Source organism: Sitophilus oryzae, unplaced genomic scaffold (assembly GCF_002938485.1).
Source record: "Sitophilus oryzae breed Bouriz unplaced genomic scaffold, Soryzae_2.0 scaffold_1184_pilon_pilon, whole genome shotgun sequence".
Taxonomy (NCBI): domain Eukaryota; kingdom Metazoa; phylum Arthropoda; class Insecta; order Coleoptera; family Curculionidae; genus Sitophilus; species Sitophilus oryzae.
The window spans coordinates 1,722,478-1,748,794 of NW_022145820.1; the positions used below are offsets into that span (position 1 = coordinate 1,722,478).

The following is a 26,317-nucleotide window of genomic DNA, read 5'->3' on the forward strand; positions in this document are numbered from 1 at the left end:
GTTACTCAGTTTATTTGTCGATAAAAGTTTAACAATGAATCAATATACAAAAATGAAACTCACAATGAATGCGTCATAATTTATTATTGCCCTATTCTAATACGGGTTCACATCCATACAGGGAATTGTTTATATAATTGATTTGTTTAAAGTTTTGGAAAACATCGTTGCTCAATGGACTCGATAGTTGTAATTTTAAATGGATCTACGATTTTTTATATAATATGTTTTATTTTAAAATGTAATAATATAGTCAAAAATTTAATATATGAAGTTTCTTCTCAGTTTAACATTAAGAATTTTATAACAATCAACACCGAATAAAAATGTTTCTTAAAGAGTAAATCTAAAGTCCATCTTGCATACTATAGATTTATATTCAAAGTTTTATTTTATTTGACACAGGTTGATTTGGAAAAGCGTAGAAAACATTGATACAATAAAACAGTAAATTTAATGTGAGATTTCAATTTTTATTAACATTTTCCATAAAATATGTTTTCACAAAATATTTATTTCTAATTTGCTAAATTACTATTTCTTATATCAATATAATCTCTTAGATTTCAAATAACGCTGTAACTAATGGTAGCCCTTACAACTATTGCAAGTCCCGCTTAATAAAATCAATTTTTTTTTTCAATCGTTCTTTGACTTTATATGAGTTACAATGCTATTTGATATGTAAATGACAGTACATAGAAAGTCTTAGGTATAAGTGATGTAATTACTTATAGCTCGTTTTAATTATAAGATAAAAATAGATAAATAGCCATAAATATACATTTATTTTAGTCTTTTAATTAATTAATTATGTACTGCAACAATTTTATTATAACTAGATTTTATGAAACTACAGTTCGACATTGAATGTGTACATTTAATTAAATATATTAATGATTTATTAAAAATAGGTTTACTTAATAAAACATAAAAAAAATATTAACAAAAAATAACAAAGAAATATGTATGAAAACGTGATCAATGAATAATAAATAACTTTATACTATTGTGGCTGGTAACAAACACTTTTAATTGCCAACTGAACAAGAAATATCAATCACCTACAGATTAATTATGCACGTTTAATATAAAAACTAATTTAAATACTGGTTAGAATACTGAGGAGTTATGTCGAAAGAAAAAAGGCAGTAGTGGGAATTAATATGTTCAGCAACCGAATCGAAGTTACTACAATTTGACACATTGAATGCGTACATCTTATTTAAATTATTTATGCTGCATAAAGAAAGATTTATACAGGGCGATGGCACGTTAAACATTTATGGAGGTGATAGGATTTTTGTATAAAGGCACCTGCTCCTATCTGTCTAAATTATTTCCAGCATTAGTACTAAAAGTGGTAGCATCTTTGTTACTTTAAATGGAACACCCGGTATATTATTACATTTTTCGAAACTTCTTTTATCTACAACTTATTTCATAATTTTTCTATTATATTAACTTATAACTTACTATTTAATACTTATTCTATTATATTAACTATTAACTTATTAACTACCAACCCAACCTACTGTTCAATTTGCCAAGCTTGAATCTTTTATCACAGATTGTCATTCTCTCTCTTATCCATGTTACTCACATGAAATGGAAATTTTGCGTCAAAAACGTTAAGTCCATTATATTTCTTACATCGTACGATTATTTTTTTTTACATACGGCTCACCTTCATTACGTATAAAGAATCGTACTTCCTTCTCTAATGTGCACGAATAGAAAAAGGCAAACGTCGTATTTGTATTACCCGCCGCAATCGAACAAAACGAATCGCCAACTGTCAAAGTTGTTAAATTTTAACGAGTCCGATAGTTTCCCGTATATCTTTGTGAGATTTTCTGTGTTTATTTAGTTATTTGTGTTTAAAATTCCATCCTGTGTTAGTGAAAAAGAACAACGGCTAATATTAAAAGTTATCGAGTATTTCAAACGCTAAAAAGAAGCTGGAAAACCCCTTTTACCTGTGTCGGCTGTTTACGATGTAATTGGACAACTACCGAGTTAATGTTTTGTAACTAAATCGAAAATATTCACGTGTTTTATGGGGAGTAATCGTTTGGGAGTAATGGAATCGTGAATATTGAAAGATAAAGAATAATAAAGAATAAAAAGCAGCAAAACAAGTCACACCATTCGTTTGTTCCGTGGAATTCCTGCTTATAAGATCCATGAATATATTATTAGAGGACTATGATAGGACTAGGCTATGATAAATTTGTCATTGTTTAATATTTTGTTATTAAGTTTGCTATTGTTAGTTTACAACCAGATATATAAACAACTCACGGATCAAGTCAGGAAATACACGAAAACCAATATGGCGCCGAAAATGATGACGAAAGTTTCAAACTTCGCAAATTGAACAGTATCTCTAATAGTTTTTTAGACGAATAATAAAACATGCGAAAAATTGACAAAAACATCATAAGTGTTGGTTAAATCATAAATTCGGCATAATGAAAGATGAAATTTGGTTTTATATGTTAAGGAAAGTCGACATGTTCGATCTGCCTAAATCAACTTTGGATTGGATATCAAACAGGGAGATAAAAAAAGAAAACTTATTTCTGTTTGTCATAAAATCGCTTTAATCATCGTTATTTTAAATTCAAGCCTATGTATATTATTTAAAAAAGTGAAACATAAATAAAACTGCTTTTCAACGATATCTTCTCGATCTCTTCAGTAAAGCCATTTAAATGATTATAATTCTATATGAAGTTGTTTTGTTTAAGGAACACCGATACCTTGACAAATACTCAAACTTTATAAGTATCGATTAGACTTTACTTGCCAAATTTCTAAAATTGCCATGGTAACGAAATTCTTTAAATGAGACTATAATCATATAATTATTAGTTTTTAAGAAGATCTAATTAAGAAGCCGGAAAGTTTAGATATTGGAATATGATTGAAAAGCTATTTTATTAGTTTTTTGATTCTTTAAATAATATACATAGTGTTGAATTTTAAAAAAAATAATAATTTTATAACAAAAGGACATAAATAATGTTTTGTTCTCCCTATGTAATATCAAATCAGCTCCTAGACAGATCGAATATACCGACTTTTGCTAATTTATAATCCAAATTTCAACTTTTAAAATGTTCAGTTCATGATTTTACCAATGCTTATTCAAGATCATGTTTTTGTCAATTTTACACATACTTTATTTATTATCTCAAAAAATGTTAGAGATAGGTATATTAGTATAATAAAAAAATTATGGAGATATGAAAGGTAGTTTCCAAAAAATGTAATTATATACCGGGCGTTCCATTTAAAATAAGAAAGTTGCTACCACTTTTCAAATTATGCGGCAACATTGTAACGCTGAAGATGTTTTAGCTAGGTGGAGGAGGTACCTTTATTTAAAAAGCAAAATTTTATTCTTTTTATTTTTTTCTATTACTGGTCCTCCATAAACGTCTAACGTGCCATAGCTGTCAATCCCCTATATAGGTTTTACTAAATAAAATCAATATTACTAACGAAATGTATACGGAATCAGTAAATAATTATTATTAACGTTAACAAACAATTATAAATGCAAGAAACGTTAATCATATACAGATAAATTATGCACGTTTAGGAGTAATTTAAATACTGTTTAGAATACTCAGTCATGTCGAAAGTAAGGGGACAGTAGTGGGCGACTAATACGTTCAACCAACGAATCGAATGTTGGTGAAAACGAGCGATGCGGGTCTTTTCCTGTTGCAAAAGTCGACTAGCTGGCCCCTCTTTCCGTTGCGTTCGCTGTGCAGGGCTACCAATAGTCGGAAGACGTCGTCCTTTTTCGGGATACACATGTAAGCGGGTTCGTATCTGAAAGTAAGTTAACGACGCTTAATTAATTATTAGAAATTAAATTAGTAAATAATTTTCTCTATACAGGGTGTCCCAGAAATAAGTGCAAGTATTTCAACTGGTAGTTTAGTTCGATCCCAGAAACACGCCCATGACGATTTTTTGCGAAAAGAAAAATGTTGAAAATTTTATATTTTTATTGACATTTTCCGAAAAATATTAAAAAACTTTTGAGTACCGCTTTTTCAGTTTCCGGAAATTTGTTTATATTGTTTCGAGAGAATGCCAATGTTGCCTCCTACGTTATTCTGTACGTTTATAAGTTATAAGTTCACATCATTTTTAAATTTCTACAAAAAAAAAATACTTAAATTTATTTCATTTACTGTAGATTTTTAATCGTTGTATTTACTATTAAGTATAGTGCCACGTTCACTATATTTTAATTACCTTTTTTACAGTTTAGTAAACTGAAATTATGAAACTAAATAATAAACAATTAAGAGTTCAGCCATAGACAAGTGCGTATTCAGCAATAGACAATGTAGATAAATTTTCGTGTTAAGAATAATAATTTTAAAAAATATGCGGTTTTTCATTAGACAAGTTTAAATTAGTTGATTAATTGCAGTAAAAAATATGGTGTGTGTGCTGTGATGATTTTAGATGTAATTTTTGGATAATATTCGACATTTTTTTTGTTATGACACAACACTGATGAAGGCTATAATGTTAGCCAAAACGTTTTTTTTTAACCAAATAAAGATACAATACTATGATATAAGATACATATAATCTACAACCAAATGAAAACTTAATCAGCGTTTTTCACGTTTTTTTCCGTCAAATCCCAAGAAAATCAAAAATTTTAGAATATTTAGAAACAAGATCCAAGAACATCAAATTTTCCAAGGATAATAAACAATTATAATATGTCGTAAAATATGTGTAGAGTTAGTTCATAGCCAGCGTCCTATAATATGTAAATTCAACATTTGATATACATTTAAAAAGATCAGCTGATGGAATTTTTTTATCCAATTTATTTGAGATTTTACTCAAAACCCTAAACCTCTGAAAAAAATCTAAAAAATAGGCAAATGTAAGGTTAGTCTGTGAAAATAATTTTAATATTCAAATAGAAATATCACTTATTTTAGTGTTTATGTGTAGTGTATCTTGTGAGATAGGAAAACAGACAAGTTTAAATTCTCAAAAAATAATCCTAAATAATTCAGATGGCATATGAATATATTTTATGTCAAGTAAAAGGGTAAGTGTAGTGCTGTCAAGAATCGCAGTGAAATGAAGTGTTGTTAAGTGTAGAGTTGCGATTTTAGGTAAAGCGATAGACGCTCTAACTTAATTACATCGATCTGCTATCTATCGGAGTCCCGTTTTCTAATGTTAGGTAAGTTTTTTACTTTTAATCTGAATTTTCAAAGTTGTTTTTAAATCTTTCTAGTCAATGTGTCAACACTGGACGTCGAATAAGCTGAGATTCTGGTAATTGCTTGGTATTTGAGGCTGATTTTCAACAGCTGCCGGCGGCGGCTCTCAAAATGTTACCATTAATTTTTTTTAATTTTTAAAGTTAAATAACTCGCGGTTATTATCAATTTATTTTAAAAATGGCAAAGAAAAAATATGTTTATTTAAGTGAGATCTACCACCCCTTAAAATACTTGCACCTATTTGTGGGACACCCTATAGATTTAGCATTATAGATCTTTTCAGATCGACTTTCTATGTTCTCTTAAAGTATATTTGTGACCATTTTCAAATCTTTATTATTTTTTAAATAAATAAATGTCTCTATGAAATTTTTTCGTTTTACAATAGTCTAAATATTACCATTACTAAATTGCAAAACAACTGTTAATAGAAATTGATGGTTATCTTTGGGTGCGTGGTGTAAACCACGTATTACAACTCACTTTACATTATCTCTAATAGATATCAGAGATTTTTGTAGAACGAAAGTAAATTATTTTATTTTCATTATCTTAAATAAACGAATTTTTGCAGACAAATCTAATTACTTTTATGAAAGATTACTTCTTTAATTGACTTTTATGATGACATGCCTGAATTCATCCAACTTGCGGATTTATTTATTAGAAAATTCGAGAAAAAATCAAAGTAACCAATTTTGGTATGTCGAATGTCTAGCATTATCGACTGGATAGATAACATATGACAGACGATATATCTGTCGTGTCCATTAATCCTATTTTGACTTCTGAAGTGCCTCTAAATTAGATTTTTTATATATGGCACTCTACGATTAGTTGATGTGAAACAAATTATTTTATAAATGCTAGTGGAAAACGTTGGGGCATTTGTGCAATACTACTGTGAACTACATAGTAATATTAATTTATTTGGGTTATTATTTAATTTTATAGTATTTTGCTTCATTAGCATCCGTATATTTTCCAGTAAAATCATACTAAATAAATAAAACTAGTAATATTTTGTGTAGATTTCTGTGTCCTTTTCTTTCTGATTTTTATATTAAAATATTTTAATAACAAACTGGAATTTAATATTAAATTATTCTTTTATCAGATGTGATAACCATACAACAAAATTTGTAATTTTCCGTTATTTACATTTTTCCTATTTTTGTCTGAGCATTATTTGTTGAGCAATTGTTTGAGCAATTTATTTGTGTTATTATTTAATTTTATAGTATTTTGCTTCATTAGCATCCGTATATTATCCAGTAAAATCATACTAAATAAATAAAACTAGTAATATTTTGTGTAGATTTCTGTGTCCTTTTCTTTCTGATTTTTATATTAAAATATTTTAATAACAAACTGGAATTTAATATTAAATTATTCTTTTATCAGATGTGATAACCATACAACAAAATTTGTAATTTTCCGTTATCTACATTTTTCCTATTTTTGTCTGAGCATTATTTGTTGAGCAATTGTTTGAGCAATTTATTTGTGTTATTATTTAATTTTATAGTATTTTGCTTCATTAGCATCCGTATATTTTCCAGTAAAATCATACTAAATAAATAAAACTAGTAATATTTTGTGTAGATTTCTGTGTCCTTTTCTTTCTGATTTTCATATTAAAATATTTTAATAACAAACTGTAATTTAATACTAAATTATTCTCTAATCAGAGGTGATAACCATACAACAAAAGTTGTAATTTTCTGTTATCTACATTTTTCCTATTTTTGTTTGAGCATTATTAGTGTAAAAAAAGGAAAAATAAGAAAAGACTGTGGTATTAAAAATATAATAAGGTCTAAGTAAATTGGTGACTTGTTTTTGCAAAAAACAACTAAGGCGATGTAGATTGGCCAACCGAGTAACTTTCCTAATTTGTGTCACCAGAGTTAAGTTTAATTTTACCGTGGTCTGAAAAACCTAATTAGTAAAAATTATGTCTTGTTTACTACAGTTTTGAGGGAGGTAAAAAAAGGAAAAAGGGAAGATTATTGTCCCACTTTATTTTCAGCGTTGAAACAGTGGCGTGGTTAAAGATTTAGATTGTAGAGGAGTTTAAGAGGGATTTAAGATTATTTTTGATTATTACTTTATTTTGAATATGTAGTGTTTTAAGATTATTATGAAGTTTATAGCTTTGATCTATTAAATTATTTATAAAAACCATTACCTACGGTATTGTAGAATGTAGAATGTTTAGGAGGGGGGTTAATCAATGCGACCATGCAGATCTATTGTGTGTTCCCCTTTCTTGTTTTATAACGAGTTATAACTCATCATACAGAATCTGAGATATTATTTGCGATACGGCATTACAATATTTCAAAAAAATATTTTGCCATGCATAAAATATATAATCAAATTAACTATTTAATTATGTTTTATATTCTACTGATCAGAAATTATACATTTTCTCGATATATTTTCCTCTAGTTGTAATAACTTTACAGGCTTGTTCTCTAATACTTTATTCCTATCCATAAGTTGTTTTATTGCTTGTTGGCTATGGAACTGAATTTTTTAGCAACATAATTTCATAATAAAAATAATGTTTATGGCAGGGAGGATATTTTTAATTTGAATTCCGTAAAGGCACGCCACTGTCCTAGAATGTTTTCGACCACGAAGTGTACCTAATTAAAGTATTTTGCACACAAGGAATTAAAGGATAACAAACCTGTTATTCTGTCTTTTCCATGGATATTTTCGGTAATATTTCGACCGTTTAGGCGCTATGGGTCGTATTTCTTGTTCGTTGACGATGTCGTTGGGTTCGGCTTGATCAAAAATTTCTTGTCGGAGCTCGTCGATTGATTCGTGAGGTTCTTCCACGTAAAGGAGCGGGCTAGCTCCCTGCGGCCAGGGTAACAGTAGCAGCTTAGCTAAGACGTTACTCATTTCCTTCACTTTATCCTCGTTTAGTTCTGGATTTGGTTGATCAACTGAAAATTAATATATTCTTTAAGACATACATTATATAAAAGGATATTTCTTTAGATTGTTTTTTCGTATATAAGGTTGGTCTTTCGTAAAATGTTTTGGAATTGACGCTTTTCCACAAAAGTAACTTTTTTACATAGCGTGATTCAAAACCACAATATTATCGACTTTTATCAAAAATGGTTTGCTCTAATTATTTTTAATTTAGTATCAGTTGTCACTGTTGAAATTGCCTTTTTTAATCGAAATATTTGATCACACCGTCATGTATGTACAGGGTCCCCAAATAGCCACTCCACTTGAAATATTTTCTTATTCTGTTATCCTCTCACTAGTTTTGAGATAAGAAAAATCTACCCTACCAAAAGTCAATCACATTTTTTCTACCTTTCAACAACAAATCAAAAAATAATAAAATACCGTACGATAAAAAAAAAACGGCGTCAAAGTCGGCTGGAGAATGGCAATCGAAGATAATTTTGACGAGGTCAATTGACATAAAACTTGTCAAAAATTAACACTAATAATGGAAAGATTAAAAAAGGATATAAGGTTTCCAGACACACAAATCTATATCAAAAACAATATTTTTCTCGAATTTTAAACCACACCATTTAAAAAAATACTCAATATAAAAATAAATTACAACCGTCTTAAGGCCAGCTGGCAGTAAGCACCATAAAAAAATAAAGAAGCACAAGGGCCAAGAAATGACGTCTAGGGCTTGATCTTGCCAAAAATATTATCGATTCTCATGCCTCAGCCGTCTTTGACGCCTTTTTTTCCAGCGTTTGGTATCATATCTCTAATCCCACTAATTGTTCACAATTTTAACTAAAATTGACCAAGTAATGATATGACTATGACATGAGATATTACATACTTTGCTTGGTGAGTATGTTACAGTGTGTTAATTTGTTAGAATTATATTGCAACTTCTCTAACTTTGTGAAAAGTTCAAGGGTTCTCCGTAAAAGCCTGTGGATTATTTTGACATATTTTTTACAGTTTTCTTTTTCTCGCAATACTGCACTCCTCAGAAATACAACAATGATATTCTACATTTTTAATTACGTTACTTAATATTTTATTTTTTGTTTAGAATAAAAAATTAGGTAGCTTAATTTTCATAAATTTGATTGAAAGCTTAAAAATACTTATATTCTTTCTACTTTATTTTAATAATAATAATAATAATAATCGTCTTTATTGAAGAAAAAAAGATGTGTAACATTACATATATTATTACACATCATGCAACAAGGGTGGCGAAATTTAACAAAAAAAGTTATTCTTACATTTAACCACCCATAGCTGCCAGAAGATATTTGTTGAAAAATACGTTTAAAAGACAAAAAAGACAAAAAATATGTTCTATAAACTAACAAATTAAAAAATATACATAGTTAATTCTTATGCACATGGCATAATAAATAATTTTAAAAAATAAACAAAAAATACAAAACCATTATCATTCCTGTGAAGATAAAAGAAACATTTTATATTTTTTCGCAATTGGCCAAAATTACATTGTTTAAAATCATTATCAAGGGAATTGTAACTAGTGACGGCCATATAGGTAAAACTTCTTTGAAAAGGGCGGATCTATGTTGAGGCATGGTCAGTTGATTATGGTGTCTATATTACAATTATGCATGACATTACGAGGAATAAGTTTTTCACTCAGATATATAGGGGTGGATGTGCTACGAACTTTAAACAGAAACATGACGAAATGCAGCCTGACAGTGTTTGAAATCTTAAGCCACTTTAATTCATTAATACGAGCAGAGATATGATCGTACTTCCTCAGACCAAAAATGAAGCGACAGCAAACGTTTTGTACATACTGTAATCTGTTTTTAGAAACCAGATCCAAACATGGATAAAAAACAATATTAGCATAGTTGAAAACAGACAGTACCAGGGATTCACACAGTTTTTTTCGCATCTTAAAGTTTAAAATGTATCTATTGGAATATAATATTTTGACTCTCGTGTAAGTTGTTTGCAAAAGTTTCTTTATATGTTCTTTAAACCTAAGATGCGTGTCAATATATAGTCCCAAGTTCCTAGCGGAAGCTGAGTAGCGTAGATTTTCATTAGCTAATCTTAGTGTTATGCTTCGCTGTAAAGTTGCTCTTTTCTTCTCTGAACAAAACAAAAGAACTTCAGTTTTATTGGCATTTATTTTCAAATTGTGTTCAGTAGAATATTTTAAAATAGACTCCAAATCTAGGTTCAATAGAAGAGAAGCCGTATCAGAATTTACTGGATCAAAATAATGGAGAAGCTGCGTGTCATCGGCGTATGATTGTACGTGGGAATTAGAGACACTATCAAAAATGTCGAAGGTATATATCAGAAATAGTAGTGGTCCTAGAATGGAGCCCTGTGGGACACCCGATATTATTCTGCCGGCGGATGACAAACCACCATTTAACCTTACTCTCTGCGTTCTATCAGCAAGATACTCTCCAAGGAAAGTTTGAGACAGCTCGTCAAAACCCAAATAATGCAACTTAGCACACAGAAGATCATGGTCCAATACGTCGAACGCCTTGGAGTAATCCAAAGAAACGGACAGAACAGCCATACCCCTATCAAGAGCCCTGAAAATGTTATCTGTCAAGTTCAACATGGCTGTAGTTGTACTATGCATTTCACGAAATCCTGATTGATGAACTGGATAAAGTTTATTTCTTAAAAGAAAGTTGTTAATCTGAGCATACACTGCTCTCTCCAGTACCTTGGACATGACAGGCAACAAACTTATGGGCCGCAGATCGGTAACACTACCAGGGTATTTCACTTTCGGTATTGGGCAAACAATAGACTCCTTCCAGCATTTGGGGAAATACCCTGTTTCCAGGCAACAATTAATAATATGAGTAAGAGGATACAAGGTCGCAGGCAAACTGAGTTTCAACATGTGTAGAGTGAGATCATCACAACCTGCAGCATTAGATTTTATTTTGTATATATACCTAAGAATTGCTTCGGGAGACTCCATGGAGAAACCAAAATTTAATCCCACTCGGTACTTATTGTTCCTATAGAATGTGGTTTTATTAATACAAGTATTAGTTTTGTTAAATACGCTCAAGAAATATGTGTTCACATCTTCTGGACTATGCAATGAAGTAGAAAGATCATTAAAATTGCTTGACCCAGAGGAAACGCCCATATCTCTTAGACCCTTCCAAAGGATCCGTGCATCCCCTCGGCGCTCTAAATATTCCAAGTAACCAGACTTTTCCCTACGAACTGACCTCAGAGTGAGGTTTCTAAGATTTCTGTAATTTTCCAAGTTCTCTGGTGTGTTGTTTTTCTTATAGTTCAAAAGAGCTTTATCACGTTCGCCCATTAATAGTTTTAAAGCTGGAGTTAGCCAAGGCGCGGGCGGCTTAGTTACACGAACTGTTCTTAAAGGAACATGCAGTTCGAATAAGGATTTTAATTGAAAAGTGAGAAAATCGACTTTTTCATCGATATCTGTCATATAGTAAATGCTGTGCCATGGTACATTATGCAAATCACTATAGAATAAGACCTCATGAAATTGCTTGTAGTCTCGAAATGTAACAAATTTTAGAGGATTTTCTTGTATAGGTAACTTCATATTACAATATGTTAGTCTATGATCGCTTATATGCTGAGCATCAAGGGTACCACCAGACGCCACAATACTAGAGTCACTGACAAAAATCGGGTCGAGCAGGGAAGATCGACTATTGGAAACTCTAGTAGGTTCATCTATAACTTGAACAAAACCAAATGTATCAAAGAAATCCGATATTGGGTTTGATATATTATTGGAACACAAAAGATCAATGTTTAAATCACCCAAAACTGTAATATAGGTACATGAAGACAACATGTCTGGTAGAAATTTATCTAGAGCTTGAACACAATTCAAAACATTCATCTTAGTTCTGTAAATGACGCCTAATCCAAGACATATCCTATGGTTAATTTTAATCTTTAACCAGATATTCTCAAACCCATCCACCTGATCCTGTAAGTAAAGTCTTTCACACTTGTATACATTTTTTACATATATCCCAACACCTCCACCTCTACCAGTCAAGCGATCGCAGCGATGGAACGTGTAACCCGGAACAACACAAGAGTCAGACGCAATATGAGCACCTAGCCATGTCTCTGTTGTTGCTACAACATCAAAATTATGTTGTGTCACAATATCTGAAAAGTAATGAAATCCTGCGAAAAGAGATCTTACATTCAAATGACCAAGCCTAAACATAATTTATCTTTGATTTAAGAAGGCCCACTTTGGATTTATAAAAATTACAAATACGATCACTGGCCGAATGATCCATATCCCAATTTGTTTTGTATTTTTCATTGTGGAATTTACAGTTAGGGCAACATTTATTTATATCTGTAGTACAATTCTTACTGATATGATCACCTGCACAAAATTGACAAACAGGTTTATTTCGACAGTTTTTACTTAAGTGGCCGAATCTACAACAATTGAAACAACGGACTATATTAAAATGTTCACATACTTGGCACTTTATCCATCCAATATAAACATATCCTTTGTTCATTAGCGAACAGTAAACAGATGGAGACACATTTAATATAACATTAAGAGAAAATTTCAATGTAAAGGTCTTAACCACTTTTATGTTGTTTTCATCTTCTTCAAGTTTATTATCGTAAATTAATGATTTTATAAAACTATCGATAAGTACATCGGACGCATTGCCGGTACTACCATCACTATTTAAGTAGCTAGAAGGAACACCCTTTATCATAATTGTTGGATTTATTTTCTTTTGATCATAAACTTGATATTTCTCACCAATTGTGTTTACAAGATTTTGTTTTAATATATTAAGGTCATCCTTATCTTTACAAGCAATTAAAAATCCGTTTTTTGTAACTTTCGTATTTTTAATTTCAATATTTACTGCGCCCGGAGAACATTTCGATTTTATATCATATTCAATTTTATTTGGAGACACATTACTATCGACAGATTTAATAATTAAATAGGGCGAATTATTTGTTTTCACTACATCACTATAAGAAATGGTTGGAATGTCCGAATGTTTTTGTTCCATTCTTGTTATCATACCTTCGCCGTCGGCCAAGGTCCCGTACTTAGATTCCATATCTCCCATTCTTTTCTTTAACACTTGGATCGTATACTTTCCTAAGCTTACTTATCTATTTTCTAAGCTTACTTAGGTCTTAATTTAAGGATTACGTTAATTTAAAATTATTAAAAAAATTATTTATTATGCAAGTTGTAAATATATTAATTACCAAAATGAGTATTAAAAATGAGTTGTAATAAACTTAGGGAAAAGGTTAAGTGCTTTTTATAAGAGAACCAGAAAAGATCGAGTAACCTCAGACACGTGTATATTAAAACCAAACGGGAGGATTAACATAGAATTTATAATTAAAAGCATAAAAGAACATTACAGCATGATCCATAAGAAACCCGGAAATGATCTGTTAATTGGTGACACGTGTTTAAAGATTAAATAATGAATTAAAATAATTTAAAAAGATAATTCCTGATAAATAAAATGTTTAATTTATTAATTATATTGTAATAGAGAGTAAATAGAGAGATAAAAATATAACTATTTATTAAAATATTAAAAGTAGCAAGATTGATTGAAAAATGAAAAAAAATATACAAAAATATGCAGTACTAACACGGTATTCATATTTGTGCTAAATAAAATAAAAATGTTAATAGATAATAAAATAGAAAGGAGAAAAATACAAAATACAAGAAAAATAAATATATATTTTTAAATATCTCACGTTCTGTCAGTATTTACTAAAAATACATAAAAGAACTTTAGAATTGTTGATACTGAACGTAAGTACGTATTTAGACGTAAAATATATGATAAGTAAAATTAGAAAATAGTATCATTATAATCTTATAATTTAGAGTATTTAATAAAACTATTTTTTTACAAAAAAATTGTATATTTGTCGGAAAAGTAGTTCTCCTGAAATTTTTCTTGCATTAACACTTTTTTTCATATTAATTGTAAATATATTAATGCCAGAAAATACGGAACTACTAGGTATTAACTAGTTACTTGAAGTGAGATAGTATTATATTTAAAATTCCACATTTTTGAGACAATAATTATTTATATTTTGGCCTTATAGAAGGGCGCGAACATATATATCAATTTTTAGTTCTACATTTAGATTTTATTAGACTCTGAGTGTCTACCCAAAAATTACACAAACGCTATATTATTTATCATTGTGGTTTAACAAAATAATTATAAAACTAAATAAAACGTAACACGGTTCAAATACTAAAGACAATTTATTGGCATTTGATACGCATTTACTTGCAAAATGATTTATTTTGTATATTGTTTTTTTTTATTTCTAGTTTTAGTACTTTATTGTATAATATTGTATTATCTTGTCAAAGAGAAGACTATTTTAACAGTTAGTATAAATCGAAAATATACCAATTCACAACAGATTGCATTATTAAATGTTTTATTGTCTTCGGATGCAAAGGTCATAACGATGTTCATTGTTAAAACTATTTCAAGAATTTGATAGACATCAGCATTAAAATATGTAAATGTATGTTTGGCTATTTAAATAACATCACTTTTCATCAAAATATATTGATATAATCTAATCAAAATTTTAACACAGTAAAAATATATTTTTAAAAATTTAATTTAATAAAATATAACCTAAATCAATCATGAATATGAATGCTTTATTCATTGGATATTAATAATGTGTTAACTGAGATCTACTCTAATGTTACAATTATGTTTAATTTTATAAATTTAATTTATATTTTAACCTCTTTCTGTTAATACAATTAAACAGTCATGGTTTTTAATGAAATATAGCTTACTATACCACCGTAATTATTGAATATCTAAATTTATCCTATTGAATATTGAATGAAAAGCGAATAAAAGCCGATTTTACCTATTCTGTAAATTGAATGTGTATACATCGTTACTTAATAAACTTAAACAAAATTGCTTTTCCTTAATTAATTGATAATTAAGTAAATCGTTTAACATTTTTATTTATTTTCTAATATTTTTTTTCATATAGCATACATTTTTTCATAAAAAGAAGTAATAAACGTAGGTATTACAGGGTCAGCAAAAATTTCGAAAAAATTAGATCCCAAAAAAAATCAGATTAGTTATTCGGATAGTTATTTTGCACACTGAACTAGTTTTCTCAATAACAAAGTATTCATTTTCGATAACTATTCTCACCTTTTCCGTAGCTTTCAAATAGCAAATATGACGTTAATTAAAATTTTATCGATAACAATAAATTAAAGAATGAAAACGAAAACATTTTACCCTATCTTTCATGTATTTTTTTAATTTTCTCTAAAACGGTATGGAAATTTGGAAAAGTATAAACGGGATTAACCACTCTAGAACAAGAATTTTTATTATGAAGAATGCATTTTTTCTCAAAATATCAATAATAAGAAAATTTTTCCTATTGTAAAGACAATCCGGGGACATACTGTAAAACATGACGACAACTACACAAACAAATATAATATCTAAATTACTCTATTTTATTAACATACCTTTTAAATGGTTGTTACCGTCGTCCGAGATATGATCTGAACTATCTAAACCATACTCTGCGTCATCTTGTCTAACAACATAGGCCAGGTTTTCCACGAAAAATATAACCAGTATTACCCATGTTATAAGAGTCGATAGTCCCATCTGAAAAATAAATAGTGGAATATTATTTCAAGGTCTATATTTCTTTATGTATTTTTTTATATAAAAAGATCAATACGAATTATAGCTCATAAGTTATTTAAGAACTAGTATTTAGGCGTTTTTTCTCTGTAAAAATATGCTAGAGTATCGTTTGCAGTCGATATCTTGAAAGATTTAATTATATAAATCAATACATTATGTCATCGTATTTTAAGATTAATTTCTCTTAATATCGGTTCTTATGAAAAAAGTCAAATTGTTGATAATAACACGGTTGTACTTAGGTGACAGTAATAAATAAGATTTATAAGGAAAAAGTCAAAAGGTAAGAAAAATATATCTTAAATAATATATTTCTTCTGAGAAATACAAATAAATTTCTCACTTTCCTTCATATTTCATAGGAAAAATATAGTTATAATAAAACTACTTCGCGGAAACACGCAGCATCCAAACTGACGAAAACGAATTTCTGAGAAATATATACCTGCTAACCAGAAATTTATGCTACAGACAAAGACTATATCTTACTTAGACCAACCTTTATTAGAATTTTGCAAATAGTTTCTTAACAGTAACAATATTGTCCTATTTTAATAATCCCCTGATTAAAATCATTCCCGGGAAAGAGACTCAAAAATAACAATAGAAGCAGAAATGTAAGATCATGGCTACTGCTTTTAGACAAACCAAACCAAAATTAATCTCTCAACGTTCTGCATAACTCAGTGGTTGAAGAATAATAATTAACTGCCGTTGTCTCGTATTTTGTTCCGATTTAAAAATATCTGGTTATAAGTACTGAAAAGAACCGTCTATTGAAAAAATAAATATATTTTTTAGGTCAGGAACACTGAGTTGAAATGAAAGAAGCGATAGCCTCTAAAAGAAAAATAACAGAGATTTTTTAATACATTCTAATAAAAATAAATGGATGTATGAGCACATCTGTAGATGTTGGGATTATAATAAACTATGGAGGTATAATTACTAGATATTTTCGCAATATAGCTAGCTATAGTATGTCCTCTTAATTAGTAATAATTAATATTCTTGCTTTATCCACAACGAAGTACCTCCTTGTAGGTTACAGTTAAAAGTTACAGACTTGGTGTCCCCAGATTGGCGCCAAGTCTCGGATATGTCATTAGTAAACGTCAGTTCAGACAGCCGCCATGTCGGTAGGACATATTCTTTATCTATGTTGGTAGGCCATTGACAATGATAAGATCGAGGTCCGCCGTTCATATTCCGCGTAAACAAAGTAGGCCGTCCAGATCAGCCTAGAAGCAAAAAGGAGACGTTAACTTAAAATACATTTTACTTCTTTTTAAACACTGTTATTATATTATACAGGGTGGCGCCTTTCATACGCCGCGGAAGCTCCAAGGAAAACGGTAGTTTATATCTAAATGAAATTTTGGCAGCATATGTAGGTTAACTGAAAGCATTTCATAAAAATATGCAAAAATGCAGAATGTAATATAGGGGAATAGCTTCTTTGATGAGATAAGCAGGTCTCCTTGATGAGATAAACGCAATTTTATTAATCACAATTAATAAACTTAATATAAAAATAAAATTAATAAATTACATATTTTACCTAATTTATTATTATTAAATATTATTACTATTAGTTAGTATTATTATTAGTCCAACCTAGCGTAATTTAAAATAAAAAAAGTAATTGTATTTAAGATAATTACACAAAACCTAATTTTAAAATGTTTTAACATCCTGTAACTCTAAAACTATGCATTTCCATACCCATGTTTATAGGAACTTTTTTTCATATTTTTTGAAGAGGAATCAATGAGTACTTATTTATAACTTTTGCAAGTCAATGATGTTATTTTTTTTTAAAGTTGCTATTAGACTTGATCGAGGACTTGATCAAGGCAAAGTGATAAAATTGCGTTTATCTCATCAAGGAGGCTGAAATCGACAAAATATCAAGAGACAAATTTTAATCGGCATTAAATTCTTTACACTATTTCGCTAACGAGCGAAAAAAAGTCAGTGGCGTACATGCCTTTTTTTAGAAAAAAATTCCAGTGATAACCCATATGAGCCCCACTGAAGCTCCGTTAATATACACAATCGAGACTGGTGTTCTGACTGCAGGCGCTGCAAGTGAAGCGCAGGCGACTCAGAAATTAGCAGTGATGATCAGCCGGCAGTGAATTAAGCTGTGGTTATATTTCAAGAATAGAAGGAGAATATTTTAAAGCAATTTTAGAAAAATATCAGTTTTACAAAATTTAGACATAATTTTTCTAAAATAAAACCAATATTGTAATAACATACGAATTTTATTAAGTAAGTAAGTAGTATAATGCATATTTACATAACTCACAACTAAATTACTTATTCTGGACATTTTCCACGGTCAAAATTCTTCGCGAGAGAAGTATGCCGTTAATTTTTTATTTGAATTGCATTAAAAATCTAATTAAAACCTAAGCGGTTCGTTCCTCTTGGGTATGTAACCTTAAGTATTTCTTTGGTAGAAAATTATACAGAGTTAAGCCACGTCAATTAATGATGGTGCTATACAGATTCTGCACTATTTAAGTTACTTTTCAATTAATTTTTAGATTTTCTTTCTGCGTATTAATTTTTAGTTTCTCAGATTCAATAAATTTAACAAAATGAAAGTTCGTCAGTTAAGTATTTCATTGACAAAGAATCCACCATCAAGAAATATTAGAAATAATAAAAAGTATTAGAAAATTAAATAACATTTTTTTCTGAATTAAATAAACTATTTTTTTGCAATTTGTTTCATTAAATGTACAATTTTACCATTACCTCAGAGCAATAATTTAGAATTTATTGTCACTTAATTTAAAGCAAAAAATGAGGTATACGTGACACATCAGCTAATTTAATTAAAAGAAATAATACGGGGACCATTTTAAAATTACATACATTTTTATGGTTAGGGATTTAGGATGTTATGATTTTTTGATTCCCTTGATAATATGGGGCTTCTTGTCGAGAAAAAATTAAGTAAATTTTTTAGTGCTCCTAAAGCTTCGTTTTTTGTAATTTTATATTGTTTATAATTTATTTATCTAAAATTTTTCATTTTAATTTATTGCCTATTTATTTCGTATCTCATTTATTTTCCCTATTTTAATTAATCTTTGTCAAATAAAATTGTAGAATTTAAAATTCAACCCCTTATAAAAAAATTAACCCTTGTGGAAATAACATTATATTAGACGAACTTTCAGTTTGCAGTACAGTTTCTTGTCTAATTATGCATGTAATTAGATAACAAATAAACAAATATGTATATTTATTAATAACTCAAATATATCGAGTACTTAATACGCTAAAATATTTTCTCTGTTCCTGTTCGAGTTAATTGACTTTAGTTGTTTAGAATATTCATTAATCCAGTTTTGCGTCACGATATTTAAATGGTAACTATATAAGTTGTTAACGATTAGTGAGTAAATATATGGTTTATACCTATTTTTACTTCAATTTGTATCTAAAAATAGTGTTACTAATAAAAATGTCTAGCTCATAATGTGTGGAGTATGTAATAGGTGTGTAAAAATAATTTGACTTTGAATTTTTCAGGGTCTTATTTTATTCTTTAATGAAATGCGTAGAAAATATTGACTATGTTATGGAATTTTTAATTTATGTATATACCTACAGGTAGTGTTCAAGAATGTTAAAATTATTGTATATTAAGTCTTCTAAATTTTTTGTACTGATATTTTTGAAAGGGAAAAAAATTCTGAAGTTTTATAAATTGAATAACATTTTTTTGGTGAATTAAATAACGATTTTTTATTTTTCGTTTTAAATCAAATATAGAGTAGTAGTAGATTTTTTTACAGTAAATAAACGTATACTGGTAAATATTTATAAATTGAAATTAAATTTTACTTTTATATTGACATTTTGTTATAAATGCTTTTAAAAATAATTGAATTAGTAATGGATATTGAGTTTTAATATTTATATGGGGTTTTCATACTGCTTTTGAAAGTTGTGCCCACAGATGCAAGGTATCAGTATAACCAAATATAAATGTTGAAATAGAAAATAATGTTTGTGATATAAAAGTTGTGTCAAAATTCATCCTCATCATTAGAAACATATTCCGCTAGATTTATAAATTTGTTTTTCTTAGAAAAATAATTAGAAAAATTAAAAATAAAATATATATTATTTTTTTACTATTTTGCAGATACTCTGCTTATACTAATTCTATTTCGAGTTTAAAAACTACAATTGCATAAAAATTAGAGTGGAATTAGATACACCGCTTCGGACGATCACGTAGAATTTTAAATCCAGATCACGCAAAAGACATCTACAAAATTTTAATTTTAAATAGGGCTTCAACAGTATTTCGTAACAAAATATAAAAATACTTTGTACAAAAGAAAGACAGTTTTTGCCAGTGCTCGTAAAAGAATTAAAAAATACGATATAAAAAGTTAAAAAACTAAGAATATAAAATTAAACCATTGATACAAAACAATTACTTAGCATTGTACAACAAGATGGAGCGATGCATTTCGATATAAATATATTTGTTTCTAGTAAAGGTATTTCAGATTCAGTTGTATATTGTATAATAATACAGGATTATATGGAATTAAAATATATAGCTAATTTTGGAAGTGTGGACTTTAGATATAGACATACTTATATTGAATATAGATATTTATGACAGACTATATATATATTTTTTTTAATTTTGTGGTCTTTTTTATTATTATAGAATTTTAATAACATAATATGCATTCAATACATGCCCAAAATATTACAAATGAAACGTAAAAACAGCCAATAGAGATCCTATATAAAATGTTGTAAAATATACCAAAAAAACTACTTGTATTATATCGTACATCAGATTTATCTACAACAAAATAATATTTAGTCAAATGCGAGTTTTAATTCTAGCTGCCCACTACAGCTTCATTTAAATTCTTCACGGTTGTTCCCTTAAATTCGCTTTGAAAGAAAATTGTATATGCAAATCCAATTTTGCGATTAAAAGATTCCTCGTCAAGCGTGTTTCCATAAAAATGGGGTTGTTTAATCAAGCCACACAAAGAAAATACTCTGTTTTTGAGATTTCCCGTACTTATACTTTTGTACGTTTATGTTTTGAAATCAAGCAGAGCGGAAAAATAATTGAGCGCCCTTGTCGGAAGATATCACAAAAAAGTTAATAAGATATGGCACAGATAAGCTGTTTAAATCATTAATTATTGTGTATCGTGACGACGATATACAGTGGTGAGTCTAAAATAAATGCACATATTTTAAGGACTGGTAGATCTGGATAAAAAAAAAATATTTTCTCGGGCCTAGCATAAAAAATTTGAGAATTTTGTTTAAGTGCAAACCTTATGTTTGTATGGGGATGTATTTCAGGAAAATATTTTAACTTCTATAGGGTGGCTCAAAAAAGTTTTTTGGATTACTTAGGATGATTTTTTTTAAATGGAACATCCTGGTTATTATTTTATTTTTGGCATCCTTTCAGATAACTTTACATAATCCTAAGATATGAGTAAATATATTTCGGTAATTTCAGAGATATTAATTAATAAATAAAAATATAGGCTTTTCAACCTTCCTTAAAAAAATTATTACTAATACAACAAGTGTCCTGAAATTCAACCGATATTAGGTGTAGGTTAGATGAGAAGCACTTTGTGTCTTCTTGGACATTGCAGGGCTGTTTGACAATATACCTCACAAGGTGGTCAAGCGATCTCTTGAAACAAGAGGGGTGAACAGTACGATAATTCGCTGGTTTTGGGAAATGCTCTCAACACGAATAGTAGAGGCTGAGATAGGTGCCAAAACTGTAGTTGTTAAAACAACGCAAGGAACTCCACAAGGCGAAGTGTCCACCCCTCTACTGTGGAGCTTAGTAGTGGATGAACTACTGGAAGAATTAACTCTAGCGGGAATACACTGCATAGGGTATGCAGATGACATAGTCATCATTGCACGGGGGATACATGATGGCACCCTGTGTGATACTATCCAAAGAGGACTCCGCATCGCTGAGAGATGGTGCAGGACTGTCGGGCTGAGTATTAACTCAGATAAAACCGCAGTAGTGCCATTAACCAGAAAGCGAAGTTTGAAAAACTTGAAAAGAATCCATCTAGATAGAAAGGAAATACTGCCATCACAGGAAGTGAAATATCTGGGAATAATTCTGGATAGTAAACTTCTCTGGAACAGGCATATTAAGAACATTACCAGCAAAGCCACAAAGGCTCTCATGATATGCAGAAGACTGGCGGGAAATAGGTGGGACTGCGCCCCTAATATTTTATGCTAGATGTATACCATGACAGTAAGACCCATGATTATTTATGGAGCAGTTCTTGGAGTCAGGGGCTTGGAACACCCTCAAAAAGAAAATTCCACTTCTCCAACTCCCAGTGGATGACATACCAAGAATTTACAACTTTGAGAAACACCTCACTGTAGTATTGAGTAATAAAAAGGATTGGAAGAAAGAAACGCTTACTCAGCATATAAAATACCGTACCATCACGTGGTATACTAATGCTTCCAAAACCAAATCAGGGACAGGGATAGGAGTATTTGAGCCGAAAACTAAATACTCCGAACCAATGGGCACCTACCCCAGTATGCTTCAGGCAGAAATTTACGCTATCGAAAGATGCGTACAATTTATCTTAGATAGAAACTATCGAAAACAGGAAATTGCCATCCTATCCGATAGTCAGTGGCGTGCAGTACCATTTACAATAGGGTAGGCAACAGAATCAAAAATATGAAAAAAAAAAACTAAAAAAAAACGTATGTATTACATAATATATATGTACAATGTACGTATATAAAATTTACTGTCTAACGTATTTTAACTTTAAACTCAAACAAAAGAAAATTCAAATAACAGCAAATAAATTTAATTATTTGTAGATGCAAAACGAATAATCTGTCTATTATTCAATCATTATTTCTTCCCGATAGGCGACTCAACGACTGGCGAATTAGCTAAAGCAATAACCGTACACAATATTGCCAGATTGCCAATTGCCACTGCCTAATAGATTTTATGTACCAAAATGATTTTACAGTCAAATAAAATAATAAATGAAATCATTTGGAAACAAATACAGATGACAGACAAGCAAATTTCTAATTTGCTACATAATACAAATCTTTCTAAAACAGTTATTTCAAATTGATCATATAAAATAACATGGACTGTTTCTTACATAGTTCTGTAATAACATCGGAACTGGCAATACCGCATCGGAGGGATCGAGACATCGTGTGCATCCGTGCTGCGATAACGCACTGCTTTTGCTTGTCCATATCCATGTAATGTTAAGTTGCGGTCGTGCGTTCGATTTCGAATAATGGGATGCGTTTTTTAGGTAATAATAAGACGTTGAACAGGTGGCGTTTGTTTTGAATGATGTTTCCGGCTTTGCAACCGTAATAAAAATTAATCCACTACCTATACCGTAACCTACCTATACTGCCATATGATCAACACATTATGTTTTTTAACCTACGTTTGAGGAATTGAAAAGTGAGTTCAATACATTTTGAAAAAGAGTATAGCGATTTTTGTGTGAACAACCATTGGGAAAACAATTCTGAATTTAAAAGCAAACATGTCAGTGCCTCTAAAATGAAGTTGAAATTACAAAAAGTACACTTAAAAAAACAAAAAACGATGCTATGATCGTCGGAAATTAAATAATTGTTTAAAAAAGCAACCTACATTGCTTGCTCGTAAAATATTTGTGAATGATATATGTAGTAACTAGTTTTAATTTTTACGTCTTTAGTGGTTTCATAGATTAATATTTTTAATTGTTAAACATGAATCCGTTATTTAAGTTAGTTTTTGTTAAACTGTCCTTGCTTGGTTTGTTTTTTTTAATATATAATAATTTATATCCACTACCCACATCCATATTTATGTTATATTAGGCTATTAGCTACAACACGTAATTGATTTTTAACGTTTAATAATATTTCACTTTATAAATGTTGCTTCATTATTAAAAAAGACGGCGTCAAAGAGAGCTGAGGATTGGCAATGGGTGATAATTTTCGTGAGGTCTATCTCATTTTAACTGTAACTCTCATAATCTTACGTTTCTTTAGTTCGATTTGTCTTGGCGTACGCCATCCCACTACCATTATCAAATGTACGGTTGATGATTTAGAAAGAGTACAAAATATATTCCTGCAATTATTGTTGTGATATGAGAGAGAGAGAGACTTAATATTCAGTCATTGTATGATGAAGACCTATGGACGATATGATCTATGCATTTTCAATTGTCTATGCCTTAGTATATTGTCATTGTCCAGATATTTTGTCCAAAATTAACATCAATTTAGCCTTCGTAGTTTGCTAACTTGTGATATTTTTCAATGTTTAAAATAAATTTTGATAGAAGAAATTATGGTATATATATTATTCAGTAGATCAAGATCTTCAGAGCTTGAATTGTATAGATATTATTAATATATTCAATTGTACAAGATTTTGAGAGATATTTTGTGCAATACTTGGGACTGGCTTATCTATTCGAGGTAGTAAAATAGAGGAGTTGTAAGGTTTTATCTAAACTGCCAGAAAGTGAAATAAAAGTAAACAAAAGACGACCAGAAAGTTAAGTAATTCATATTTTCACTTTTCTAATGAAACACCAATGAAAATGCATAGTATGCCTAACTGACAATTTTTAGTATGCATTTTGTGTTGTATGATAAAACCAAAATAATTCAAAAACAAATATATGTTTGAAATCTATAAAAAATATTTCAAAAAACTTGATATATACAGGGTCCCTTATTCAAAAAATAAAGACATAAATGTTTTTTAATTTTCTGATCGTCTTGTGTTTAATTTTATTTGACTTTCTAGCGGTCAAGGTAAAACGTTACTACTAAAGCTTGATTTTCATGCATCCGTTATACGCTGATACGTTGGTCCGAGGGTGCTCTGATTGGTCATAGCGTTTTCGCGCCACTTTTCATCCGTAAATATTTTACTTCAGCCCGTCAACGGACCCGTTCATACGATAACGGACGTTTTGACACTTTTTTGACAAATTTAATCTAACCTTAATAAAAATATAAATAAAATAGCAAAATCGTTATGGAAACGAAAATATAAAATAACACCAACGTATATCCGATAAACGGAGGCATGAAAATGCAATAAATTTAAAAACTGCGTTATTTTCTAACCAATGAAAGTCTTACCAATCTACCAATAAAATTAATATCGTATCAACGTATCGTCGGACAACGGATGCATGAAAATCAAGCTTAACTCCAAATTTAAAGTTTTTTACTACTTTCTATAAGTAAGTTTGCAGGTATTGAACTAAATATGTCTAAAAATTCTGTACATTGGTTATTTTTCGATCTAAAACTGAACGGCCTTACGAGTTTTACCATTATCTGATATTTAATATTTGGTAGTGATGTTCTAGATAGTCTAGGTTTTAATATATTTGTTTTAATTTTTTGTTGTAATGTGGAATTCCCCTAAATTTTGAAATAATTGGATTAAATAAATTTAAAGAGCCAATACATAATATGCACCTGAAACAAAGTCTAGTTTCAAGCATAATTTAGTTATCTTCAATCAGATTTTATCACTGGGGGAACAATATTAGTAATTGTGGCCTGATCGCATTAACCTTCTAAAAATTTAATTGCGTCAAAGTAATTATATATTAGTTCGGGCTAAATATTTTCTTTGTACGACTATATGCAAACAGGTAACCATATTAAATCTGTACGTGCGTTTGAATACGCACATTATAAATAGATAATAAAGTAAAAGCCACGTTTAAATTGTAAAATTTATCGTATTGTTGAGTTTAGCGGATCGCAATGGCTAAAACTAGATCAACAGAGCGGTATATATAGAGAAAATCAATGGCATTAAATTATTATAGATTAGGTGTTGAATATACGAAAGGTCATTCTGTTAAATCTAGAACTGTGTTTCATGTAAATATTAAGAGAATTATTAAAGCGAATTAATTTATGATATTATAAGGTAGCTTGAAATTAAGCTCTGACTGATCTTATAATTTGTATATTATATAAATATTTATTATTAAATTTGATTAGCAGAAAGCATTTTGACATATTTCCAGAGACTTAATACGGCATCTGTCGGCATAAAAAAAACAGATCAAAGACTCACTTTATAAGAAACATGGTGGTGAGTGACGGTGTGGATGTTGGGGGAGGGATTATTGTAAAAGTGAGTTCGATACAATTAACTTGCAAAATTAGTAGAAGAAT

General features: G+C 29.5%; 1 protein-coding gene across 1 annotated transcript in view; it reads right to left on the reverse strand.

The window, feature by feature from the left end:
* Nucleotides 1-452: 452 nt before the first annotated feature.
* The window catches only part of LOC115891523, a 36,076-nt gene continuing 10,211 nt past the window's right edge, over nt 453-26,317 (reverse strand). The window contains exons 2-4 of the mRNA XM_030912001.1: nt 15,850-15,994; nt 7,981-8,245; nt 453-3,846 (exon numbers count right to left, since the gene is read on the reverse strand). Of these exons, the coding sequence (XP_030767861.1) occupies nt 3,684-3,846; nt 7,981-8,245; nt 15,850-15,994 (573 nt within the window). The 3' untranslated portion in view covers nt 453-3,683. The remainder of the gene's footprint in view (nt 3,847-7,980; nt 8,246-15,849; nt 15,995-26,317) is intronic.